The sequence below is a fragment of the Corvus moneduloides genome, chromosome 6 (assembly GCF_009650955.1).
Source record: "Corvus moneduloides isolate bCorMon1 chromosome 6, bCorMon1.pri, whole genome shotgun sequence".
NCBI classification, from domain to species: Eukaryota; Metazoa; Chordata; class Aves; order Passeriformes; family Corvidae; genus Corvus; species Corvus moneduloides.
This window is the reverse complement of record NC_045481.1, coordinates 3,612,396-3,638,385: the sequence shown is the minus strand read 5'-3', so window position 1 is coordinate 3,638,385 and position 25,990 is coordinate 3,612,396. Positions and strand designations below refer to the sequence as shown.

Below are 25,990 nucleotides of genomic sequence, written 5' to 3'. Positions count from 1 at the left end.
GTACCAGCTCCACAACCATCTGTGCTAACAGCAACCCACAGGCTCAGGTGAGTCACCTGCAAGTGTGAAAAGCTGCCCACCTAATTCCAGACCCTAAAACTAGAATGTCACTGCTGGAGGATACAGGAACACCAGCAGTCTGCAGAGTCACCCACCCACAGGACAAGGCAGTGCTCAGGGCTGGGCCTCACTGAAGCTCAGCTTAGCAAGATTTTTGCTGCTGGACCACATCAAGGTCAACACAAATGCCCAGGAGCCACAACCAGCTGAAATCAAATTCTGGCTCTTGGCACAGGTGCAGAGGAGCAGAAAGAACCATGTTCTGGCAAGAGAATCTCTGCCTGAGTGCTATAGGTAGTACAAGGCTGCCTTTCTTTGGCATTACTGATGTCGGCAAGGGCCAACCCAACAGTGTTTACAGCCCACTTAACTCATCAGCACAGTTATTTTCAGCTTCCCTTTTCCCTTCTTGAAGGGACAAGTCTGGGGATCTCCCCACTTTTGTCCAAACCAAACCAAAAACCCATCAAAAGCCCAGAATCTCTCCCCTCCCTCCTTGCAAATCCAAGCCACGGGAAGAAGGTCACGATGTAGACAGCAGCAGGATTCCCAGTGAACCCTTGACACCCTGGCAAGCTGTAGGACTGGAAGCTTCATCAAGCCCTAATTACCCACCAGCAGCACTTTGCTGGACCTCACTTCCCAAAGTTCCCACTTTGCCCAAGATTTGTGTGGCCCCTGAGCACAAGCTCATGGAAACACTCACCGAGTCTGTGCAAACGTCGCTGTTTTCAATAACATTGGCATCCCCTAAAACCTTCCCAATTTCTCTCTCAAGAGCTGCCAAAGACTCCTGGGCCTGTAAGGGAAAGATGTTATTAAAAAAAAAAAAAAGGAAGAAACAGGGAAAACACAACAATTAGCAAAGCCCCATCTCCCTGAGAGCACCACAGACACAGGAAATCACTGTTCAGGAGGAAATCTGTTTTATGCCAGATTTGCTCCAGGGACCAACCCATTTGCCAAGACTGACATGTCTCCTCACAATCAGCATGGTGCATGTCAGCCTGTCTGCAGCTGAGAGCAATCCTACAGGGAAGCTTTAATAGTCTCACATCAAGTTATTAGGTAAAAATTGTGCAGTAAATTTTGCAAGAGCAGGAGTGCAGGTCTCCAAAATCCTGTACTGTGAACCATAGACATCAGCACAGCTCGCTTTGTATGTTAACATCCAAGGTAATTGTCCAGAGCAAAATGTTTTAAATTCTTTATTGTAACTGGTTTCCTTTGGCTTCTCACCTCCTGACAGTGCTTTTGTGATCATCTATCCCTGTCCCAGGACAAGATATGCTCCCCCAACAGCATTTCCCACTCCAGCCCTGGAAGAACTCAGCCCAATTTGCTTACTATGCTGAAGGAACAAGGTGTTCCAGAGTCTGGAGCCAGAGCCCAGCCACTCCACAGGCTATTCCTGTCTCCATTTATCAATTCTCCCATGACAGCTTTGCTTCTGCAGTGACAGACAGCACTGAGACCTCTCATGCTTCAAGATTTTCCACTCCAATCCATCTTGGAAGAGCAGTCACCAAGGAAAAGCACAGGAAACCCACCTTTTTGTCCCATCACAACTGCACAGATCTAACTTTTAGGACTTGCAGGCTCCTGGGTTATAGTGGATATGTCACCAAGCACAAAAGGGCAGATGCTTTGTAAACCAGCTTGTAACCCTCTGCCATTTGAGTCTGGATTTAAAAGCCTCATGCTGTGGTGTGGGTGGAGGGCTGTGGGATGGGCTTTTTGTTAGGCTGGGGTTTCTTTTAAATAAAGAATTATTTGTCAGCCCCAAATCACCACTTGTTCCTACTGGCATAAAATTATCATGAACAAGGGAGCCTTTCAAGAAGGACAATTAAACAGAGCTGTTAGCTGCAGTTTCATCATTTCTGCAGACATGATGCAGGTAGAGGCCTTACAGCCCCAGTCACTTGGGGAACCAGCCAGTGGAGCAAGACACCCCACCAGAGAGGCAGTTTAAATCAAGTTCAAATCATCATTTCCAGCACTGCAGAACTACAGACATTGAGGGGTTTTGTAACCCTGTTATAATGTTATAAATGTAACATTATATTATATAAATGTTATAAATGTAACATTTATACGTGCAGCTGCTAAGGGTCTCTGCTTACCTTGGGCAAGTCACCAGCTACCTTTTCTCTCTCGTTTTGATCAACTTTGAGTTTTGATAGTGTTTCATTTAGCTGCGTTTTCAGCTGCAAAACAGTAACAGGGAAAATCAGTTTCCCTCACATACACAGATTTCGCCTGTCTGTCCCAGGGATTAACCCAGTGCACATGGACTGCGAAGGGAGGAAGATTTACTAACAATTACTGCACACACTGGATTAGGCAACATGTATGATGAGGTTTACAGGGACAGTCAAGAAAGAGAGACTCCATCTGTAAAGATAAAGGTAAAGAGTGGAAGCTACAGAAGACAAAACATGGTTGGCATTGGCTTCCTTACAAGTGGTTTCAGCTTTTCAACTCCATTCCAGGAGGAGCATCAGCAATACTGACAGTGCATCAGCCTCTCCAGCATCCTTATCACAGGAGTCAGCCCAGACTCCAACTTAACTCACAGCAAATATGCAGAAATGAAGATTGTCATCTTCCTAGTGCAGGCTAAACAGTCTCTCTACTGCTGAATAAACTAAAAAGCTCTATTTGTCATCTTAATAAAGCACCACTTACTACAACTATGTTGACTTAACCAGTCTGTTAATGTCACATCAAGGCATGAATCACTGACAGGGGGATATTAAGTTGTCGATTGTGTTTAGATTCAATCCAAAAAAGTGAAACTATTTCAGTCAAGAGGGATGAATACTTCATACTGGCTGCAGTCAGTACTTAAACTGCAGCCTTCCAAAGGCTACACAGTTTTTTAAAGGATATTTTGATTGCTCTTCAACACAGCACACAGAACCAGCCACAGCACTTGAGGCTTGAGCCTCAAACAGAAGTGCTAACAAGGAGCTCAAGTGCCAATTTTGTTGGATTTGTGCCTCTGAAGTGTGCTGTGCTAATGTTCACTATTCCTGCTGTCAATCTTCCTGGGAGCCAGCAGGAGATTAAAGGAGGGAACAATGGACTACCCAAAGCCCTGAATTCTCACCGACTCCAAACCTACACATTGTGTTTGTCTCACCCTTGGGAGGCTTCCCCCTTTGGAGTACCTGGACTGGTGAATGCTGGGTTTATACATTTTGGGGAAGCTCCTCTGCAGTTTCAGCTTCTCCTTGCTTACCTTGTAAATAGTGGGCAACCCATTATGAAATACCGTAATTTCTATTCCCCAGCCTCCTGCAAAAGCCACTCTCACACACTCAGGACAGCACTCCTGAGCCAGCTGCATGGGGGTGGTCATTTAACACATCCTCACACTCCCAGCAGCACAGCACCATCAGATTGCACTCAAGCTGCCCTAGCAGGGAGCTCAGCTTTTTAAGCTTTTGTTGTGCACAGACATAATAAATTGTTGCCTCTTATATTCAAAGAGGTTGGCGTTTACTGATTAACTCCAAGGTATGCATTCAATTCCCATTTCCCTTGCTTTCAGAATGAGAGGCTCTGCTTGCTGAGCCAAGTGTACTATTAACTTAAGCAGATTGCTACTGTGGTGGTAGTTATTTTTCTAAATCAACTATTTCAACCCAGTTACATCAGTGGCAGTAGCCTGGTTGTCCCATCATCCCAAAGACACGGTGACAGAGACAACCTTCCCCAATTCTGGCTCAAAAGCAGGAAAGCACTGGCCAAACACAAGCAGAGGAAGGCTCTGACTGCTCCTGCAGCCTTAAAAAACAGGTCACCGAAACAAGTGAGAAGGGAAAGGGCTCAAAATGGAAAACCATGCATCCTTAGGTCTATCCTGTTAATCCAAGTCCTTCTTGAGAAAGCAGCTATAGGAGCATTATTGGCTGGAAGCATTTCTAGCCAAACACGCTGTAACACATGCAAGCACCAAGCCAGCACAGCCATTCAGCCACAGCAGGGTGTCAGCAGCTGAATGGCTGAATACTCTGAATTAATCTAACTTTGGGTCTGGCCAATTTTAGTACATACAGAGCAGGATGGAAAAGGCTCTGCACAGTCAGAGCACCTCAAAAGCTTTGGGGGAAAAAAAATCCCACCAGAAAATAATCCTCCAGTTAAACCAATGAGAGCACCACTTCTGTTGCTCCAAGGACATGACATTTGCTGCTGCATATGCCTACACTGCAAATCTTCTCAAGAAGTTTCAGGAATGAAAATCTTACAGACTTCGGGAAAAAGTCTTAAGAACCAGACATGCTATTGTTAGGAGCAGAGAAAAGAGACAAATTGTAAAAGTCAGACTACATAAATGATTTCGATGGACAAAAATATCAAGCTGAAGAGGTTAGCAGAACAGACAGGATTTGAAATAAGTCTCCGCTTCATACGTATGCTGGGAGCCTCGTTTGTGCCCAACGGAGAACAAGCTTCTTACCAAATTTAACTCTTCATTCTGTCTTACTGCTTCAGAATATGAATCATCAAGTTTTTTCTGCAATTCAGTCAAGAGATCTTTGAGCTGAAATGAAGTTTAGAGTTTTAGGATTTGTCTCCTTAGGATGCCCGTTCTCTTCTGCTCAGTTATTTGTGTGCTGCTCTACCCTAAGGTCACAAGCATACAAACTCCTCAGCCACAGGGGCTAAGCACTAGGTTAGTTTGCCAGCCAACTGGTAACCAAAAGAAAAAAAAAAAAAAAGAACAGCTTGGACAATTATGTTTACCTCTCTGACTTCTGAAACATAAGTAGATCGTTCTATTTCTGCCTTTTCTAGTTCACTTTCCAAATGTTCTCTCTCTTTTTTAAGCTAGGAACAGAAAAACAGAGTTAAAACAGATGTTTTCAGTGCTTTCTTGCAGTATCATTTGCTTGATTTATAATTAGCTGTAAATTTCTATCAAATATTCCATGATGTTTAGAGAGCATTTCAAACCCAGTGATTGCACAGTGCAGATTTCAACTTCAAAAATAAGATAAAAAGAGAAAGAATCAAGCCCATGATTGTCAACAAGCAGCAAACTGCTCAGTCTCACAAGAAAGAGCCCCAGTGGGTGAGCACAGAAGTAAAAATCAGAACAACTTTCCAGCTTCTCTGCCTTTTAAAAACACTGCCCAAAAGGCTCAGGTTAAACTGCAGCACAGGCTGTGCCACTGGCAGGAGAGAAGCCTGAGAAGTTCAGATTTACAGCACAAGCCTAAATCACGTTTAAACAACATAAAACTTCGAAGACAAAAGGAAAAAACCACCTGCACGTACAGTTTCAACTTCTTTGTTTTCTTCCTTTAACCTCTCCACCTCGTGCTGCAAAGAAGTGACCACGGAACGCATCTGCAGTTTGGGGGGAAAATAAAGATATTTAGTTGGGTTGGTCTAAGACAAACTCTGCATAAATACACAAGATTCTAGAAACAATCTAAGAATATTAAGGATGAAATCAAGAGTGGCTGAATAAAATAAGATGTTCACTCAAATAATTCAATACACTGAGTCTACACCATTCCTACCTATTCCCAGCCCAAGTTCTTTGACATATTTAGAGCCCACATGCCTGAAAGATTTGGAATATAAGCACTAATCCTGTTGTCCATTAGCCATGGCAAGGAAAATATCCTTCCCAGACAGGGAATAGTCACCATCCACGTACCCAAACCCAGCATTTTTAGCCTTATTTGGGGCTGTGGAAGTGCAGCAGATGGCAGCACATCTATAGTTCAAGATCTGACAGCCTTTATAAGCCCCTCAAACAAGATGTTTATAAATCATCTGTTGGCTGCCAGGTCCACACAGTGGCACTCAAATTTACTAAGCAGAGATACTTTAGAAATTACTTTTCAAAAAAGCAGTCTGACCTACTTTAATTCTAGATTAGAAAAAAACCGTAAGAGCAGTTTTTCTTCCCACTTCTGCTATCAACAGAGCCTTCCTAAAAGGAAAGCTTTGCAGGCAGTTTCAAGTGTAATTAGTTGACCATAATGGATTGAGCAGTACTTTAACAGCTTCCAAAAAACTGTTATGATTCTATGATACTTCAATTTTAGCACAAAGAGTCCATATCTGCTCACAAATATACTTAGAAAAAAACCCATGTGCTCAATAAAAATAAGTTACCAGGATTAGAAAAATATATATTCCTGGACACATTAATGGGACACTTGTACATTCCTCAATCTTTGGCTTCCTATCCCATCAGCATTAATGTTACTGTTTGGCTGCTTCCTGCAGCATCTGCAAAGGACTCCCCTGGATCCCTGGAATTGTCCCAGGCCAGGCTGGACAGGGCTTGGAGCAACCTGGGCTAGTGGGAGGTGTCCCTGCCCATGGCAGGGGGTTGGAACTGGATGATCTTTAAGGTTCCTTCCAACCCAAACCACTGTGATTCTGTGACTGTGACACAGATTTATCATAATGGTCAAACACCTTCCACCTGTGCTGCTTATTTTCCTTCCTTCTGTAAAGATGGCAATAGAAACAGCTACACAAAACCAAAGATATCAACAAATCCTCCATTTTTCAGCTTCTTTAATAGAAATATGTTCCTTTAAAAATTAAAAACCAGCCTTTACATGAAGTTAAAGTATCAGAGCACCAAAATATCACTGATAAGAGGAATCATTCCTACTATACTTGTTGCAGGCTTCACCTTTTTCACCCCCTGGTCATGCACACATCAAACCAGGCAGCCAGGGCTGTTCCACACCTGCTTTCACAGAGCTCAGACACTCTCTGTGACTTCAAGCAGAACCTGCCTGGCTGCTGAAAAAAAAAAAAAAAAAACCAGCTTCAGAAATACCTGTTTAAGTTCCTTCTGTGATTCTTCAACTTTTATCTTCCATTTGCTTTCTTCCTCTTCCACACTCCTCTGTAGCCTTTGTAAAATCCCTTCCTAAGAAGAGAGAGGGATTTGAAAGCTCAGAGCAGAAGAAAGGCAGCTGGAACATCACAGAAGTGACCAGGCATCCCACTTACTGTCTCTGCCAGAACAGATTTGTATTTCTCACACTCCAGCTGCAGCAGGATGTGCATTTCCTCAGCCTCCTTCAACTTCTGCTCCATAGCCTGGCAAAGGAGGAAAGGGATCACAAGAGTCATATCTCAGTGGATGGATTTCAGTTCTATTCATCTTATTTCAACAAGCTGGTATCACTCTTGGGCAGGTCTGTCTTTCCAACCCACGAAAAGACAACAGCAATTGCAGTGTTCACCTGCAACTCTCAATCACAAACTTTGAGTTACTGAAAAAAATCCCCATTACTTAAAAAAAGAGAACAGGGATTTTCAATTTTATGAAGTCACAATTCCACAAGGTACTCATCAAAGATGCAAATAAATTTCTGTAATTATCTAAACAGCAGGTTGCCCAGAGAAGCTGTGGCTGACCCATCTCTGGAAGTGTTCAGCACCAGGCAGAATGAGGCTTGGAACAACCTGGTCCAGTGAGGGGCATCCCTGGCCAAGGCAGGGGGGTTGGAACTGGCTGATCTTTAACTCAAACCATTCTAGAATTATATAAAACAACTTTCTTGTGACTTGTCTGAGAACCTGAACTTCCCAACCCACAGCACAATTTGTAAGATTTATACTGGAGAAATACATTATGCCACACACCAGTTATCCATCTTTCATGCCTACCTTGACATCTTCAGATCCTGAAGCCTCTCTCAAGTATTCTTTAGCCATCTTTTCAAACCCACATATCCATTCACTGTGGCTCTGTTGGGAAGTCAATCAGTTAAAGCTGAGAATAACCTCAGGAGAACTCTCCTCAGGACATCTGCCTCCCCACTGCAGGCTGAGGGAGCAGTGTTGCAGCGCCCCAAGTCCCTGGAGCTCACACACAGCCCCATGGTTGTTGTTCAGCCAGTGCCACACACAGCTGGCAGCAACCCAGGAGCACGAGGTGATGAGACACACACACAGTTCAGGGGGGCCTGGATGAGCTGAAATACAGCTGGGTGACAGAGGACTCCCTGCAAGTGTCAGGGCTCTCTGCATAAGCATTTAAAGATTCAAGGGAACCTCTCCTGAAATCCCTGAGCAGTTCAAGCAGACACTTGGCTCTCAGAAGGTTATTTTATAACCTTACAGAAAGTCTTTTTAAAGACTGGTTCATCAGGACACTTACTTTAGCACATTTGGGAACAATTTTAAATATGAATATTCAAAACCTCTAGAGGTTATAAATGAAATGCACCCATTCTTCCAGACTCGCTTGATGTTATTCATCCCATCTGAACTCCACAAACCCAGGGCATTTTCCCTGCAAACCACTGAGAGCCACCAGGAATATAAAACTGAAAATTGGTGCTTGGGGACAAAATAAATCCTCCTAAATTGTATTAGCTGTCACTGAGGCACTGCAGCTCCTCTGGAAAGGTTGGGAATCTACAGATCCCCATCATGCCAGAGAGTGAGCAAACACAGCAGGCATTATCCACCCCTGACAATTTTCTGTCTCAGTGAAACACAAGATAATACAGACAGGTAAATGTTGGGGCATAAAACATACAAGATAATAACTTTTTTGTCGTTGTTTTAACACTTCTTGAAGCAACCAACTGCAGCTTTGCCTCCCTGTGCAAGTACAGGTATCACCAGCAAGAGACACTCTCATCCCACTGCAAAAACCTTGGGATAGAGGGCACTCTGAGGAAACACTCCAGGACTGCCCAGCACAGCAGGACCAGAGCTCCCTGGCTCCCAGAAGGAGATTAAGAGCCACTTCTCTTACCATGTTGGAAGGAAGAGAGACTTTGGGGAAGAGCTTCTGGAGGAGCTGGCGTGTCTCCACCTCGGCAGCTTCCAAATGCTGCTGCTTCTCCTAAACCAAGAGGAGGGCACAGGTGAGACTGGGCACCACATTCACCGACCTGGCAACAGCCTCTCCTATGCCTACAGCAATTTACTTAACCCAGAAAGTCTTTTTCTAAGTGAGAAAGGCGCTACACTCTCTAAAATTGCCAGTAAATTGCTTCAAAAACGGGCACTGAATTGCTTCAGAATTTGGCCTTTGCATCTGTTCTCGCTTAAGCTTTTATTTTCTGAAGTTCTCCTCCAATCCGGCCTGTTTGTACAGAAATTACACCATCATTCACTTGTCCACAACACAAGCTGCACTGTGCTGAGTAACTGCATCCACAGATCACACCAGCCCTGCCACCCAAGTTAAGTGAGCTCAAAATCAAATAGCTTGGTCAATCAACTTTTTTTTTTTATCCGTACTTTTAAATTAATGTTAGGTGGGAAAAAAATCACCGTAAGTTAACGTCATCACATCAAAAATAGAGAATTAAAGTCAAAAGGAAACTTTGTGTTAATGCACATTTGAACCAGGCCAAGAAAGTAAGACTTTAAACATTACTTTTAAATACTTAAGAGGAAGCCCCTTACATCCTCTTTTTCCCAACCCTGGATGCAAAGGGAGATAATTATTAGAGCTGTGTGACAATCTCCAACTTTTCTTTGTTAATGCTTTTCAAATATAAATACCCAGAGCCACAGACAGGCACCACAGACCTATCCCTCCCTGTATTTAACATTAAAAGCAGAGCAGCCATAGGACACGTGCTTGCTGTGCTTGTGGCAGATTGGTTTCATTTAGCCATACAATGCTCAGGCTCCCACTTAAAATGTAGAAAGCCTGAAATACTGCTCAGAAAGGCAGCTTTCAGCCAAAACCCTTCACTGATATTCAGGATTGTTTTTCCCTTTGACATCAGTGCTACTGCCTGGCTGCTCTGAGTTCCTGTGCTGCAAGGGATCGGTGGCATGAGCAGGTTGAGATTCAGAGACAGAAACAGACAGGAGACATTAGGTGGTGAGGCTGTGCTAAGTGTGTTAGTTGGCAACAATTTAGGAGCCACCATGAAGTGGCAAAAGGCTGCTGAAGTCTTCCAGCTGCAAGAGAAAGCAGGCAAGCGTTAGCACACGGCAAAAGCAGGTACAGGCTCCTCCCAGCACGGGGCCAGCACAGAGTGGAGATGGCTCCAGAACGCAGGCACACAGCCCCAAACCAGAGCTCCTCTGCTTCTGGCTGCCTGACTGGTGTTCTTAAAGTTAGTCAGATGCCTTTTTTTGAGTCCTGCACAGTGACAATTAACAGTGAATCAGGCCCACAGCCAACCCGAGCTCCTTTCAGAGCAATTCGCACCCCGTATCGTTTTGAACATGGGTCCAATGGTCCCTGTCGAGCTTCACATGCCTTCAAAGAGGAAATTCACAGCTGTGGTCACACCGTTTTCCTCAGATGCTCCCAGGTTTTTAAATAATAATTTAGTCCTGGTTCTTCCCAGGTCCAACAGATTTGTTCAAGCACAGCCAAAGCCCAGTAGAAGAAAGCGGGTTGCTCACCAGCACAGCTTTTATTCTGGAGCTCCCCACAAACCAAAAACACTTCACGACAGCTCTAACAATTATGCAAACAGAAATCAAAGGTCAGCATGCCCACAAACTAACGATAAAAAAAAAAAAAAAAAAAACACAACCTAAAGACAACAGGAAGAAGCAGAGGTGAAAGTATATGAATGATCACTCAGAAGAGATTATACTTAAACTGCAGTAAAAGTTAAATGCCTCCATTTCACTTAAAAAACCAGCTGCAGATCTGCTTCTAGCTTAACGCATCATTTCTAGCAGTCAACATTACAACCTTGGCAGTCTTGTTCACTTTGTCCTGCAGCAATTTTTCAGTTGATGCCAATGCTTCCATTGCTTCCCAGTTTTTCTCCCGAAGGTCCTAATCATTTTTAGAAAGAATGATTTCAGTTCAGCCAATATTCAAACTGTTTTCGCTTTTACTTCAGAGAAATATTTCGCATTACATTCCGCCATTTGTATTTAAATGCTGGTTACTGCAAGGTGATTTTGCTGAGGAGTATGACATACACTAGCAAAAACAAGTGTGATGTTCAAAGAGTCTGAATGAAAAGTGAGGGGAAAAAAATGCCAATTTCTGCCCAACCTGCCCCTGTGTCCAAAACTGATACAAGTGTTACTGCAGAGCGTTACCACTACAGCGACCCCACACTTTGACTGCACTTGGAAGAAGAAAGAGGGAAGTTTTCAAAAGTAGTGAGGAACACAGACACCAAACCACAGATTACACAACAGAGTGTTAGGCATGTCGCAGTGCAGAACCCAGCACAGACCCAGGAGACACGCAGGTGTGTGCATTTACACCCCTGATCCTGCAACCAGACCTCAGCCCAAACCTGCTGCTGCACCGGGGCTGATTTCAGGAACACAAACCTCAGGGTTCACAGCTCTCTCCACTGCACCCAAAGAAAGCTGGTTTGGTGCTCACCAGCCCACCTGGGAGGCTTTGGGATTTCAGCAGTGGTGAGCACAACCCCGATCCACGTGGGAAGGCCACGGTGCTCCTGTGTCTTTCTTGGCGAGGTCATCAAACGTGTACTCCACAAGACGTCAACACAACTCAGTGAGAGGCTGAGAGCTCTTCTAAGAGCAGCCTCACGGCTCTTCTCTAAGAAGGATGGTGGGGGCTTGCAGTGAGGCAATTACAGTGATTGGGATTTAGATTTAATTTTTTCCAACCCTCAGAGCAAATCTCCTGTAGCAAAGGGCTACTTTGGAAAGGTTGCATTTTAAATTCATCAAAACCCTAGCAAGCACCTACACTAGTTTTACTTTACCACTTCTATTTGCCCGCAATCCTAAGGGCTGTTCACAGCCTATAAACACAATATTGGCTAAAACTGAGAAAAAGACCTACAGGCCTGTTCTGCCTTTAGCAGCAGCCAGACTTCTGCCTGCAGCACAAAGGGTATTCAGACCTTGTGAATCCCCAGGAAACAGACCTTCTGTTCTGCCTTTCCAGCTCATCTGTCTTCTGAGACTACTCAGCCACTTCCTCTCTACTTTATTTCAGCTCTTAAGCAGCACTCCTTGCTCGGAAGTTCAAGTTCTCAATATTTTTCTTGTGCATTTTCCTTCGATTGTCCAATTATTAAGAAATAAAGCTTATTGCTTTAATAAATAAAGCTTATTCATTGGATTTTACAGGGTATCAAGGAGAGACAGGTGAGATAAACACCCTGTATTTTACCTTTCTTCCATATAACTTAAAAGACAACACTCTCCTGCCCTGCACAGGTAATGCATTACAAGGAAGTAACTCCACAGCTCTGTGATGGAAGATACAATCTTTAATTCCATCCACAAACAACCCAGACTGCACCATCAGCAGCTGTTGTGAAGGAAGGCTCAGTCCTTCACTTCTTTTGGAAGATCAGGATTAGCGACTCTTAGGAATGGGAAGAGCCAGATCCTCCTCCCATGTCCACACACAAGGACCAGAACTCTGTCAGAGCACAGCACCTTTCCTCCTCCCACCCTCCCTCCCCTTGGCAAAGGACTTGTTTCTGAACAGGGTAAACCAGATTTGAATCCAAATCCAAGAACTTGATGTGGGATGTGTCCCCTAGCAAGTCTCCTTCCTCTCATGCAACCAACAAATTGTCCAGGAGCTGACACGACTCTGAGCAGTGAACTCAGGTGTGCTGAGTCACTCTCAAGAGGAAAGGAGTGCCCAGGGACACAATACAGCAGACAGCTGTCAGAAACACTCTCTGACTCTGCAAAATGCCCCAGGCCTCAGGAAATGCTGGGAACACAGGTTTGGTTGTTTTGGGGGGTTTTCTGGGGTGGTGGGGGAAGAATTTCCTTACGTTGTTCTTTTTCCTCTGCTGCTCAAAAGCATTTCTCTGAGAGGCGAGCTCGCTTTGCAGACTGGCAATTTCCTTCTCTTTGCCTGCAACCCTGAATTAACAAAGGGAACCACAAACAAGTCAGGAGATACTGAAGAAATTTCCAGTGAAGCACTGACACCCTTTCCCACACACTCACTTGCCTTCCCCTTCCAGCAACACGCTCTCTCTGAAAAGCTGTTTTCACTGCCTTGGCAGCATCGCCTGCTTCCCACCGCTCCCTGAACCACTTTGCCTGAGCAAACCCATTGTAAAGCTGTTGTTTGCCTACAACAGGCATCTGCACACATTTATCAAGGCCATGGAAAGGCAACACATTAGCTGAGGGTAGAGTCAGCCAGCCCACGCCAGCACAACACCACAGAACAGGCACTGCTGGCTGGATGAGAGCGTTCCCTTTCAAGCACCTAATCCACAATTTATAAGTCATTTAACTTGAAAGACAAATAATTCAGCCAGCCAAAAATGCATGACAGTGGCAATTTGCTTAGCACAATATAGCATTAACTTCCACATAGTTATTTAATGTGCTTCAGCCCCACATTATAACACCATTTTACCCTTGAGATTTTCCCTGGGAAGATATTTCCACCAGACAATCTTATCATAGGAACAACCCTCTGCTAAGGTGAAATTCCAAGAAAAAAAGCCTGTCACTTTTGCTTGAAACACCAACATTTAACTCTTCAGCCATACAGCTGAGCTGGAATGCATTCAAAATTACATCAATCAAGGCTTGCTTCTGTGGTGGGCACAACATATTGCCAGCACTGTCTGCCTGCAGGAGATTACACCTGAGGATTAGCAGTGTGAGCACAATCTCCCATGTTCAACTTTTATTAGACAGTAATTTCTTTTTTTCTTTTTTTTTTTTTTTTTGCTGGCCACTTCACATACTCCGATATTGTACATTTGGCATTTATTTCTAAATTCCCTGAGCAATTAGGAGAACTGAATCAATTTTCTAAAGCATTCAACTCCTGGCAGTACTCACACTTGCAGAAGCTCCTCACTTTGGACAGCCAGAGATGCCTACAAAGAGACCAGAGATGTGTTAGGAGCAGAGCAGCAGCAAAGACCAGGATCTGCCTTGTTAACCAGGCACTGCTGCAAGCCCAGAAAGCTGCACTCTGGGCCTTTGAGGGAATCCTGTCCAGCCTCCTCTGGCCAGGAACACATCAGGCATAAGAAAGAACACAAGGCTGCAAATCCACATGATAAAAGGAAGCAGGAACAGATATGCAACAGCCAGAAAAGCTGCCTCAGTGCAACCCAAAACTGAAGCTGTCCTGGATTTCCATGGGCAGTACAACTCCTGGTTTTCCATGCCATCCATGCAAGCTACCACCACCCACTTTTGACTTCAGTCAGTAACACTGCAATTGGAAGCTGTACCTGTTTGCAGTTCTCCTGCTTTAATTCCTGTATTTGAGCTTTGAAAGATTCATTTTCTTTTTGCACATCCTGTTGAAAGAAAAAAGGCAATATATACTCATGTATAAATAGAGATATACACTCAAAATACATAGACTCCTCAACACAAGGCATTTCTGCCAAAACTTTACCTGCAACTGTTTTACTTGGTTTGCAATTTCTCTCTCTTTTTCTTCCACCATAGCTTTCAATTTCTTCATTTGCTCTTCTTCCCCTTTCAACCTGCAGAGATGGTTTAGAAAGTAAGGAGGAAGGGTTAAAGTAGGAAAAAAAAGTTAAAGTAAGAATTTATGCTAAAAAGGGACAGACACTCAAACTGGGACAGTTTGTGCAGCAGAAGATAAATACATTTTCTGTGTTGAGGCTGCCTCAGGTACCACACACCGGCTGTACCGGAGCTCTGCTGGGAGAGCAGCACGTCACAGGAGCTGCTTTGAAGACAGAGCCCTTTCTGGCACAGCCTCATACAACCTTCCTCTGACTTGGAGCAGCCAGACTAAGCAGAGTCAACACAGAGGAAAGCCTGGCAGCGTTTCTCCATAAAACAGGCACTGGAGAATTGGCTATTGCATCTCAGCCTGAAAATGGCAAAAACCGGATCTGTTCGCTGCTGCTACCGACTGAGCCACAGGCACTGCAACCGTTAAACATGCTGAACAGAAGGAGAAATTAGCACTAGACACGAGAAGCAGCAGCAGTTCCACGAGTTAATAGAGCCCTGGGTGCACATTCCCAGTGTGTGAGCAGCACAGCTCAGGGCAGGGACGCCAGGCACGGCAGCAGCCGCGCTCCAGCCACCGGCACTAACAGCTTATTTTAGCAAAGCCCATGAAATTCCTGACACCAATTCAAACATTCCAATTTAAGATAGACTCCGTGCATATTCCCAGCAGGCACTTGAGGAGCTGCTACTCCCCATACTCACAGGTTCTCCACGTCCTGGACTTGGGATGCAGCAGGTACCTGAAAAAGTAATTCCCAGTCTCATTTTGATGGCACAGTTTTCAAATTAACAGCAGCTCTTTGCACGAGAAGGGGCAACACACAGCTTGCAAGACACTTGCCAAAGAAATACCAGGAATTCTGCATCAGGCACTGCTCCAAGAATATCTAAACACATAATGGATTTCAGAAGCAGAGCTTACACCAAGCATCCCAAACGTCACACCAGCCAATTGCTCTCCATTCAATCTTTCGCCTGGGATAAATGCCTGTCTAGACATCCACCCAAAATAAAAGTTCAACTCAGTCCTTTCCCTTTACCATCAACAAAAAATCCAAACTGAGACGGAATACCACCTTATTGGAAAAATTCTTCCATTAAGTAACACCTGGGTTCAAGGTTGTCCAGTTGTCTGCTCTCGAGTCCAGTGCAGGAAATCAAAAGCCAAAATATTCCAGCCCCAGGGAAAGGCAGGAAGGAATCACAGCACAGCCTGCCCACTTCAAGAGGAGCTGCTACGTTCAGTTACAGCCAAAGCTCCTGCATGAGCAGAGCCCTGCAGAGATGCTGCTTCAGCCTGGCAAGGAGGTGCCTGGGACGCAGCTGTGACTCTGTCTGGGAGCTCCAAGGCTTTCAGACCCCCAAAGCACCTCGTTATGCACAGTGTCATCCAGTTAAAGCTCTCAGAACTTGCTATCCATGTAAAACCTGTTCTGGATGAGCAGAGCTGAACTAGTGGGCTCTCTGCATTGTAAACTAATAGCTCAGTCAAGTAGGATTTAAAACATCTCTAAGTTGAAGCCAATGCAAATCCTCTGTGTGAGGCAGAGGAGAAAAATATCTTCCTGTTCAACCAAGCAGCACTCCCAAGCCACATCCGCTCTGCAGGCTGTACCTGTTGGAGTTGCTGCAGGTTCTGTTGTTCCAGCTCCTGAACTTTACTGGTTAATTGTGCAATTGTATCCTTCTGACCCTTTGGACAGAAAAAAGCAAGGTTAGAAGTGTGAATTTATTTTTCCCAGCCAGAAATGCTGCAACAGAACTTATTTCCCTTCAGAATATTAAAGCAGCTTACCTGCAAACATTCTCCTTTCTTAACAATCTCTTTCTCCTTCTCTTCCAATAAGGCCTCCATGGTTTTCACCTGCTTTTCCTTCCCCTTCAACCTGTACCATTAAACACAGACACACAGCATCAACCCCTCACTCTTTCATCCATCTGAAAATAAAACATCCTATGCTTTGCAGCACCCAACAAAAGCAGCATCTGTGATCAAAGGCACAATCACAATTCACCTGCTAAAAATCAATGTGTGAACACTTCCACTTCAGCCTGGGTTAGCAGGAGATACCCTTGATCAATGGCACTGCTCATTAGGTGAAAGCAAACTCTGTGCTGACACATTGCAGGGGTTTCACAAATGTGTGCTCTCCTCACCCAAAAATACTTCCTTGCCCCTCCCCAGCTGGGGATACAAGGGACTGACTGGTCATTTCCCCACCCCTACAGCTCAGATATTACCAAAGCAAGCTTTCCACTATGCCTTGCCTACACCCCTCCATCCTGACTTGAATTTAAGGGGTCAGTAAGGGGTGCACAGGGCAGATCAGACATTAATAACTGCACTTACAGAGTCTGAAGTTCTTTGACTTGTGATGTTATTGTCACCTAAAGAAAATAATAAGCACTTCAGTTCAATGCACATGAAAAAGGCACGTAAATGCTAAAAATTGCTCTATGAAGAAACAGGGGGAAAAGCGTTCAGACATTATCAAAATAGGCACTGTTTTATTGCAGTAAGCATAAAAACACATTTTTAATTACAATACACCAAGTCTCTCCCACTATTCCCATTCCCCACATTTAAAATGTGACTTCCAGAGCAGCAAAGGAAACAGTGCAAATGGGAACATAAGCAGGCCCACAGGAGACACACAGGGAGAAGCAGAGAGTGACTGTGACCACCATCTCACTGGCAACTGCACCTCCAGCCACAGAGATCATCCCTGGCCATTGAGATCCTTGCATAAGGAAGTGCTTTTTAGGTGCTTTCTGAAAAGCCAGCACTCCCTTAAATTGCCATTCTAAGGCTGAATGTGGACTGAAGACACAAGATTTGGTGGGAATGTTACTTTTGAATGCTGTGTGAAAGCCTGACAGTGGTTATATGTGTAGATAATCAATCCTCTACCACAACACAGCAGGAGCTTCAGACATTCCCAAAAATCTCTCTTCTGCTTGCAGAAGACCAGAAGTTGCACAAATACATCACCTTTGGAGCAAGCATCCCTCACAGAGCATTCCAGAGACAGCAACTCTACACTGCATTTTTTTCTGGGCTCTGACAGTTCCAGGGAAGGAAATACACACAAATAACTCCCGCAGTTCCTGGAAATTTGCTTCAGAGGAAAAGCCCAAGATGGAAACACATTCTGTGAAGCTTTGCCTAAAAAGGACAAAACTCCAACACTGAGAAAGGGGTGACATGTTGGAATGTAGCTAGGACGGAAAGAGTGCAGAGCAAAAACACAACCCACACAAACAAGCAAACTTCCTGACAGCACGATGGATTAAGCTGCCTGCAGAATGGGCCCCCTAAGGAAATGTGGGCTTCCCTTGTTTTGGATGCCAGACAGCAATCAAGCCAAAAAAACCAATACTCCTCCATCCCTGCATTCCTGATAGCTAAAGCAAAACTGACTGTGCCAAGACTGAACTCTTTTTGGGCACTGGGAAAAAAACAGTGTTGGGTTTAGCCGGAAAGCAGATATTATCTGGGCCTGTAGGATTGCTCCAGCAACACAGAAAAAGGCCAACAACAGGAGCAGCAACTTCAGCACTTGAAATTTCCAAGTTGCCAGCGTCCGAGGATGTCCTAGGATCTCATGTTCACTACATGGACAGTGTGCCCAGACAGAGCTGATGTTGCAATGCATTAAGCTGTAGCAATTCTTGCCAAATCTCATACTAATGGTCCAAAAAGCTCAGGCTTCCAGAGGTGTGTGGTTTCTGAAAGACAGCACTAGTTATCCTACATATTTCTGGCTATATATCCAAGAACAGTGGAGCTCTAGCATTAAAAAGTTCCTTACCCGATGACATTCACCAGTGAAACAGAACACACTAGAACAGAAACGAGTGAGCAGCACATCCAAGGCAAGGCTGGTTCACACTGCTGGCACTAAAGTATTTTACCTGTTTTTCCATCTCAAGCTGGGAATTTCCTACTTCTTCTTTCAGAGCCTCTATTTCCTGTGTCAAAGCCTTTTCAATGACAAAACAAGACAGGGTTGGACAATGGAAACACGAAAACGCCACAAAAATGGATGCTACAACTTGATCACTGTAGAATGCCATGCAGTAACAAACAAATGTGGTTGTGGCATCAACACAGAAAGGAAGGCAGGGATTGCACAGAGATACCTGAACAGTCTTCTCCTTGCTTGCTACTTTTAGGATTTCAGCTTGTAGGAGTTCTTCCACTGATTTTATTTTTCCATCCTTCTCGTGGATCCTTAAAAAGAGCAGAGAAATGACATTAGCTGGATGAAAAAAATGTGCTACTCAAGCAAACACACAAAATTTGGTTCTGCTATCCCATCACATCCCATCACCAGCCTCTGGGATCCACAGTGGGACGAGGCAGGAGGAACAAATAGGAAAAATAAGACTGGGACTAGTGCGGAACCAGCTGGCTTTACATAACCATCCTAAATAAATACTATTGCAGTCTAAAAATGCAAATTAAGATATCAAGAGTGCCTGGAATGACACACACTTAAAATCAGCCTTCACTGGACATTCCAGCAAAGTACTTATCAACTCAAAACTCACACAGCCTCACTCCTTTTAAAGTGCCTATGGAACAAAAATGATTATCTGACAAATCAGAGCAATTCCTCATCTAGTCAAAGTAAGGCTTATGAAATTAACTGCTTAGCAGAGAAGCAACTGGATTTTCAGCAGGTATTGATCTGGTGTGACATGTTTCAAAAATGAAAATGCCTCTTGCCACACATACACTTCACCCAGTTAAAGGCAAATCATTTCAGGGAAGCAATACACTTGTAGTCATGGAATGAAGACAAAGAGAATTAATAATCAGAAATTAAATCTGGGCAATAACTTACACTTTCTGCAGTTCCTCCACCAGTGATTGGAAGGAAACCTGTTAAAAACAGAGCTTCATCTTAGAAAAAGCAGAACAGAGCAAAACAATCTGTGACCATTAAGGGGTGAGGATAGAGAGTTGGAGCTCTCTGGCACTGGATGAACTATGCAGCAGCCTAATGATTTTATGTATCCGGCTGCTCCTAAGAAAATTAGCTGTCAGTCTCCAATTCCTAGCAAACCAATAATACCAAGCCTGCTGCAAGTTCCAGGAAAACAAAGGCAAACCCACACCATCTTTACCTGAAGAGGATGAGGTTCAGGACCAGCATTTCATCAGCTACTCTTTAATACTGACACTACTGTACATCTCTTCAGGGTCATGGTGCCTCCCTCTTCCATAACTTATTTTCTAGGAACTAATTGCCCTCCTGAGCTGTCCAAGCAGAGCTGGATGTCAAGGAAAGGCACTTCCTGATCAGCACATCAAAAATGACAACACTGTGACAGCATCACTGATCAGACACAAGGAGAAGGGGGATAAGCGACACCTGCAGAGTGTGGATTGACACTGGGAACCTCAAACGTTCATCACGAAGCTGAGGCAGTACGAGCTGCCTGCCAGCCATGCCTGCTGCTCCAGGCTTCTGGAAAAGGAAACCCACAGCAGTTTCAGAGCATGGCAACCTGAAACCAACCCACAGCCAGCACTGACTGGATCCTGCACGTCTGCCCCGCTTCTGACACTTCTGCAAAGGAAATATTTGACAGAAGCATCAGCTCCCAGACCAACACTGAAAGAAAACAGGATGCTTTGCCAACAGGCTTCAAAGGCATTTCCACCTTCTTCCCTTGACTTTTGCAACCACAGCAAGATTCTTTCAGATTTAGTTTAGGTGTAATAAAAGTTTTAGATTAAAAGTACTACCTGCTCCGATTGCTGAATTTGCAGGCTTTGAAGTTCTTTTCTCAGAGATGAATTTTCCGTTCGCAGGGCCTTTGAAAGCAGACACACAGATAATGAAAGACTCATTTGTGGGGGGAAAAAAGTGTTAAGCTTGACAGAAAAGTAATTTCTTTTAGAATAAGTGAAAGACTTTGAAAGTCTCAAAGAGACCCCCCTCTGCAGCTGTTGCAGCCAAAGTATTCAACAAACTAATTATTCACCATGGATAACTTGGAGTGGACACCAATTTATAGGAAATTAGAGCCCAGATATAGAGCAAGGTGGGAATGCTGTAACTGAGCAGAGAGGTCAGGAAAACAAATGTAACAGATCACGTTCCAGGCCCTCTTTTGGACACCCCATTTATTTAGATGTATTTACATAATACTGGGTTCTCCCACAGACAGGCTTCACACCACTTTGGGAATACAAATAAAAATTATAACACCACGGGCTTTAACAGTCTAGATCCTACTCTGGAGTCAATAGTAACATCCAAAATATATAAGAATTCAAAGATGCCTTTGTACAGAAACACGGTACAGGAATAAAAATCATATAATCTAAACACTGTCATCAGCATTATTAAAAAATTGTAGATTATTATTTCAAACAAATAATTTGCAAAATACCACCATCCCTGGAGGGATTTAAAAGCCTCGTGGATGTGGCACTTAGGGACATGGTTTAGTGATGGGCTTGGCAGTGCTTGGGGGATGGTTGGACTCAATGATCTTAGAGGTCTTTTCAGCCTGAAGGAGTTTATGATGTGCTCACAGCTTTGCTGCTCAGTAACCTCAGAGTCTGCAACCCCTCCCCAGCACACAGATGTCAACAATGCCCCTGAATTTAGGCACCTTAGGAAAGGGAACATTGTCTTGGCTATGTCCAGGTGGACACAGCTTTCCAGCAAAAGGCAGCTCAAAACAACCAGGGATTTCTGTACTGGCTCTCCAGGCTTGTCCTCATTACCTTCCTTATAAACAAACAGGAAGGAAATAACTTTACCATCATCCCAGGAGACTCACTAGTTTATAACCCACTTAGCCCTTCCGATTATCAACTAAGCAAAAAAATGCAGGAGTCCCATCATGCCAAGTTTGGACAAAACACCCTTTCCCAAAGAGAGATTCACTGGAGATTAAACCAAATGTACAGCTCTAGAGATGTATTCCCTTTCGTCCCAAGGGCATCCTAGCAAAAGCTGCCCTAGACTAAGCAGAGAGAAGCACTTATTCTACCCCACTGATGCTCATGCTTAGTCTATCTTATAGAAAAGGTTTTAACCTCATCTCCATGAGGTGCTTTTCCTATTCAGAAGGAATTCACACTGAACCATGAGCACTCCAACATGCACTTTATGTCTACTTCCCCATCAAAAGATGATACAAGGGATTTTACCTTCAGCTCCTCCTCTTTAGTAGCCACCTGGATGAGTCCTGCCTCAAGCAGCTCTTCAACTGTCTTGATTTTATCATCCCTCTCTCTCATGCTGAAAAAGCGAGGGTGAAAATTAGGAAAAAAGAGAGTTTAACTTTGAAGACAGTTCAGCTATCAACAGTAACCTTACTGCCACCAAAATCTTTATTTTAGACTCTGACTCAAAACAAAAAAAAAGTTTCTTACCTTTTTTCCATCTGCTCTATCAAGTCTTTGTTTGTCTACGAAGAAAAAAAAAATAGAGCCATCATTAATTGGATCAATAATGGTTTGGGATTTAAAAAACAAGTAATTGGAAAGCACCAAGTTAACCAGAAGCTTGGTTACATGACTCATCCAGAAAGGAAAACAAAGTAGGGGGAGAAAGTCCTCATGGCATATGTGTCTAATATTGATGCTGGAAAGATGTCAGTCTTTCAGGGGAGGGGCAGATCCAGCCCAAATACCTTGATGGTTTTACACTGATGGACTGGCAGCCAGCTCAGTACCTGAAAAATCAGCCTCTTTTGAGCATTTACCAGAACTACAAGCTCCACCTGAGGCTCACTCAGCAGAACATTCACGATTTCTCAACACCACCACATTGTGAGAGAACAGATGGGAAATACAAACCAGCTTCCAAGAAAAATCACCTCCAGTCTTTGAGACAGGACACCAGGTCAGCCAGGCCCAGGGGAGCAGTGGCTGCAAATCTGGCTCTCCACCAGAGGAAAGGGAGCTGCTCCACACAGGGAGCTCCTGACTAGCAGCCACCAACACAGCACAGGAAAAGTTTCCTCTCCTGCAAGTCGTCTTCCAGTGTTTCAGGAAGTTTCCTCATTCCACAATGGTGCAAAGTCAGGGATGTTCACAAGGGCTCTCCCAGAGAACATCCCAAAGGAGATGGAGCTGAACAACACAAAAGCTTTGAATGTGCAGCATCCTGTGAGCACCAGTCCGGCTGCAGCAGGTGAACCATGGGCGAAAATAGAGAACAGGAGGCAAAAGACATCATAGTGTAAAGAGTTTTCTATTTCCAAGGGTCAAAGTGGTTGCAGAAATAAGTTCTTGCTCGTGTTAAGCTATATGAGTCTTCCAAAAAATCCACATTTTGTTTTGACACTCTTGACTAGGTCTACAAGGCAGTCACAACTGCCTTACTTGACCCTCCATGAAAGAGAAAATACCTAAAACAGCATCAGGTTTTGACACCAACTAATCCAGCCTACAGCCAGGTTAAGAAAAAATGCTGAAGAAATTAAAAGCATAGAAGGTATTTGATAAAAGCTCAGCAAACACTGGCTGTACCTGCTCAGACAGAAGAGTCTGCAGCTTCTGAACTTCAGCTTGCAGGGCTGCGTTTTGATCCTTCAGAACCTGGAAGAAAATTGAGGCATTTTATCAGTTCAGAACTGCAGAGCCTAAATACAGTGTTTCCATAATGGCAAAGAGGTAATTAAATAGCACAGAAGTCATTACAGAGAGTTCTTTGGAAGCTACAAGACTACAAAGAGTCCTTTCCTTCTCTGTCTTGCTTTTCTGTGTTAAGGACAAAAGTATTGTCCTTATGTTCCCATGAGAAATTCAGCTGTTACCATCTTTATTCCCTGGCAGAGAATCAGACAGTACCAAATGTGAGAAGCTTGGAAAAAAGCTGCTTTGGTTTTCCTCCTAAAGCAGCATCAGCATCGTGTCAAGATTTGATAACTGCCTCTTACAAAACACTCCTCTGGCAAAGCAAATGGTCCAAGTTCCCCCTTCTGAGTTCCCTTCAGCTGCCTCCATGCACAGCAAGGAACTGGCAGTCCAGCAGCAGAGAGGTTTGCACAGCTCCCACATCTGGTCTGACCACAGGCTGGGAGGAGGTGGATGGGGAGGACAAACAGACTTTGCCTCTCCTCCTGCATTCCTGCTCCATACAATGGACTCAGCAGCCCTTAACACACAGTATTTTAAAATCCTCCTCTATGATTGCTTTCTGTCTTTCTAAAGACTTGCTTGGTGCTTTACAAAAGTGAAAAGCAGGACACGTGCTCTGTGCTCCAGCCCCAAAGCCTTACAGGGAAAACACAAGCAGGAAGGGACAGCAACAGTGAGGATTAAATGCATTGCTCTGTTTTGAACCTGGTTTTTCCTTCTTTCATGTGCATGGGAAAAAGCAGCACTTCCTTAGGTGGAAGCATTTAGAACAGCACTGGTCTGGTTTCTGTTTGGGATCAAAGAGAGGAGGCAGGGGAGAGAAGCAGTGCACATGATATTCATGCTGAGAGCACACTGTGGATTTCTGCACCATGATGATGATGATGATGATCTGTACTCACTTCCCAAGAACTGCTGGAACTGCCTGCAGGTGATTTTTGCCATTACTCAGCACTGAACTGATTACAGCACATACCCATTCACAACACCTCCAAGGCCTTTTTCCTGGGTAACAGTTACTACAGAAACCATCACACTAAAACGATGCTCATATTCCCTCTCACATTCATTTTCACTTCACCTACCATTTTATAATGTTTCACCACACTGAAAGCCCTCAGAGTGTCACTAACTCGCAACTTGCCTGCTTACTCCAGCTTGCCATCTCTTCCCACTCTCCTTTCCACAGTTTATACACCTGTGACCCAGCCCACACTTCACTGATGACTCAGTCACCAGCTTTATTCCAAAAATCACCTGAAATTGTACTTTGTTTCCTACTCCATTAATAGAACAAGCTTCTTCCCTCTTATTCTCTGACAGCTTAGAGAAACTACAGAGCCTTGGAAAGGGACTCTCATCAAAACCTCTTTGAAAGTGTCACTTTAATACAAGAATCAAGTTTACTACCTGCTTCAAAGAGCTCCAGGAGACTCCAGAGGCTTCTCCTACAAAAGCATCCTGCCTCTGCCACTGCCCACTCACTCTGTCCCGCACTAGCAAACTCCCCAAGGTGACAGTGGGAGGTTCAGAGGGACTGACCTCACACCAGAAACATCAGAAGAGCAGCAGCACCCACCAAGGGCTTTAAAGGAGTTAAATGGATGGAGTCATCACCTCTCTCGGGAAGCAGGGCTGTTTGTAACAGCCCAAGTTCAGAAGAAAAGGCCAAGGAGGCAGAGGGCAAAGAGGAATTAAGCTGCTCTCTGCACACACCACATAGAAACAAGCAGCAGCTTTGCTGTGCAGACCCCAGATGTCAGAACAAAAGCTTCAGCAGTTTAGCTGCAGCCTTATGAGAAACAATCCGGAAGGAGGCAGAATTAAAATAAGCATTTTTACATCTGCCTTGACAGAAAACAGAGGCTTGGTATGATAATCCAAGCAACAAAGGCTCCAAACAAGAGCACCAAGGCCTTGAAAGGCACATTTGTGGGTGGAATGCAGGAAAATCACAACAGTTTTTACTGTACAACCTCCTCTAACAGAATTTAAAGCCCTCACTCTCCACAACTGCAGACACGGCATTTAACTTGTGTTGTCCCACCTCTCACTCTGCTGCACAGTCTGCTACTGGGACATCCCACATTGCTCCTGCCTTACAAACACAACACTGTAATTTACCTTAGCACCCAAAAGTCAGTTTTATTTCATTGTTCTACAGGTGCTTCACAACCTCTGGAGCCTGGAAAACTTACTGAAAACAAGCACAAAAACACCTGTTCTGTATCTTACCTTGAATTCTTCTTTTGTGTTTGAAATCTGCGTGAGTTCTTCTCGAAGCTGATCTTCAAGAGTTCTTATTTTGTCATCTTTTATGTGAATGCTGAGACACAGCAGAACAGTTAAACACGTCCCCATCCAAGTCTTACAAAAAGTATCATTGAAAAGAACATAAAAGACTGATAAACATTGTTTATCAAATCCCAGAGCCATTTACCTTTTCTGCATCCTTTCCAGCTCATGTGCAGCAGCAGCCTAGATATAAAGAGGATTAACACAGACTTAGGATACATCACATGATTCAATCAACCTTTCATTCCACAATATTAAAAAGCTAGAACAACTCATTTGGCCTCCCAGCACATGACTGAAATCAAGAGTGAAAGGGGTAAGCTTGTCTTCATGCACTTTTACAACACCAATCTACAAGCATGCAATTGCACAAAGGGAATGATCTCCAAGAGATTCATTTGACAACTGGGATTATCTCTAATTAAACACTTCATTTCCACTTCTGTAATGAACAGACCACATAGCAGCAACAGAGGGACAGCATCTTGTTTGGCTCTAAAAACATCTCTGTGGTGAGGAAGGGGGGCTGTGTGCTTTGGGGGGGGTTTGGGGGGGTTGTTTATGAATCTTGTATGCAAATGCCAGGCCTGCACATTCCCAGTGTTC

General features: G+C 44.1%; 1 protein-coding gene across 11 annotated transcripts in view; it reads right to left on the bottom strand.

The window, feature by feature from the left end:
• Positions 1-25,990, bottom strand: part of KTN1 (kinectin 1) — a 75,256-nt gene that overhangs the window by 5,663 nt on the left and 43,603 nt on the right. For 5 of the 11 annotated variants that reach the window (XM_032111203.1, XM_032111206.1, XM_032111205.1 and 2 more), the window contains 27 exons: positions 25,530-25,567; positions 25,325-25,415; positions 22,979-23,047; positions 21,878-21,912; positions 21,653-21,743; positions 20,234-20,302; positions 19,326-19,363; positions 18,619-18,709; positions 18,391-18,459; positions 16,826-16,863; positions 16,271-16,361; positions 16,091-16,168; positions 15,178-15,215; positions 14,384-14,474; positions 14,214-14,282; positions 13,813-13,850; positions 12,780-12,870; positions 10,742-10,828; positions 8,825-8,914; positions 7,726-7,806; positions 7,063-7,152; positions 6,887-6,979; positions 5,353-5,424; positions 4,819-4,902; positions 4,532-4,615; positions 2,187-2,270; positions 767-859 (listed from right to left, as the gene is read on the bottom strand). In XM_032111203.1, the coding sequence (XP_031967094.1) occupies positions 767-859; positions 2,187-2,270; positions 4,532-4,615; positions 4,819-4,902; positions 5,353-5,424; positions 6,887-6,979; positions 7,063-7,152; positions 7,726-7,806; positions 8,825-8,914; positions 10,742-10,828; positions 12,780-12,870; positions 13,813-13,850; positions 14,214-14,282; positions 14,384-14,474; positions 15,178-15,215; positions 16,091-16,168; positions 16,271-16,361; positions 16,826-16,863; positions 18,391-18,459; positions 18,619-18,709; positions 19,326-19,363; positions 20,234-20,302; positions 21,653-21,743; positions 21,878-21,912; positions 22,979-23,047; positions 25,325-25,415; positions 25,530-25,567 (1,983 nt within the window). The remainder of the gene's footprint in view (positions 1-766; positions 860-2,186; positions 2,271-4,531; positions 4,616-4,818; positions 4,903-5,352; positions 5,425-6,886; positions 6,980-7,062; positions 7,153-7,725; positions 7,807-8,824; positions 8,915-10,741; positions 10,829-12,779; positions 12,871-13,812; positions 13,851-14,213; positions 14,283-14,383; positions 14,475-15,177; positions 15,216-16,090; positions 16,169-16,270; positions 16,362-16,825; positions 16,864-18,390; positions 18,460-18,618; positions 18,710-19,325; positions 19,364-20,233; positions 20,303-21,652; positions 21,744-21,877; positions 21,913-22,978; positions 23,048-25,324; positions 25,416-25,529; positions 25,568-25,990) is intronic. The other 6 variants (XM_032111208.1, XM_032111209.1, XM_032111207.1 and 3 more) reach the window with 6 other exon arrangements.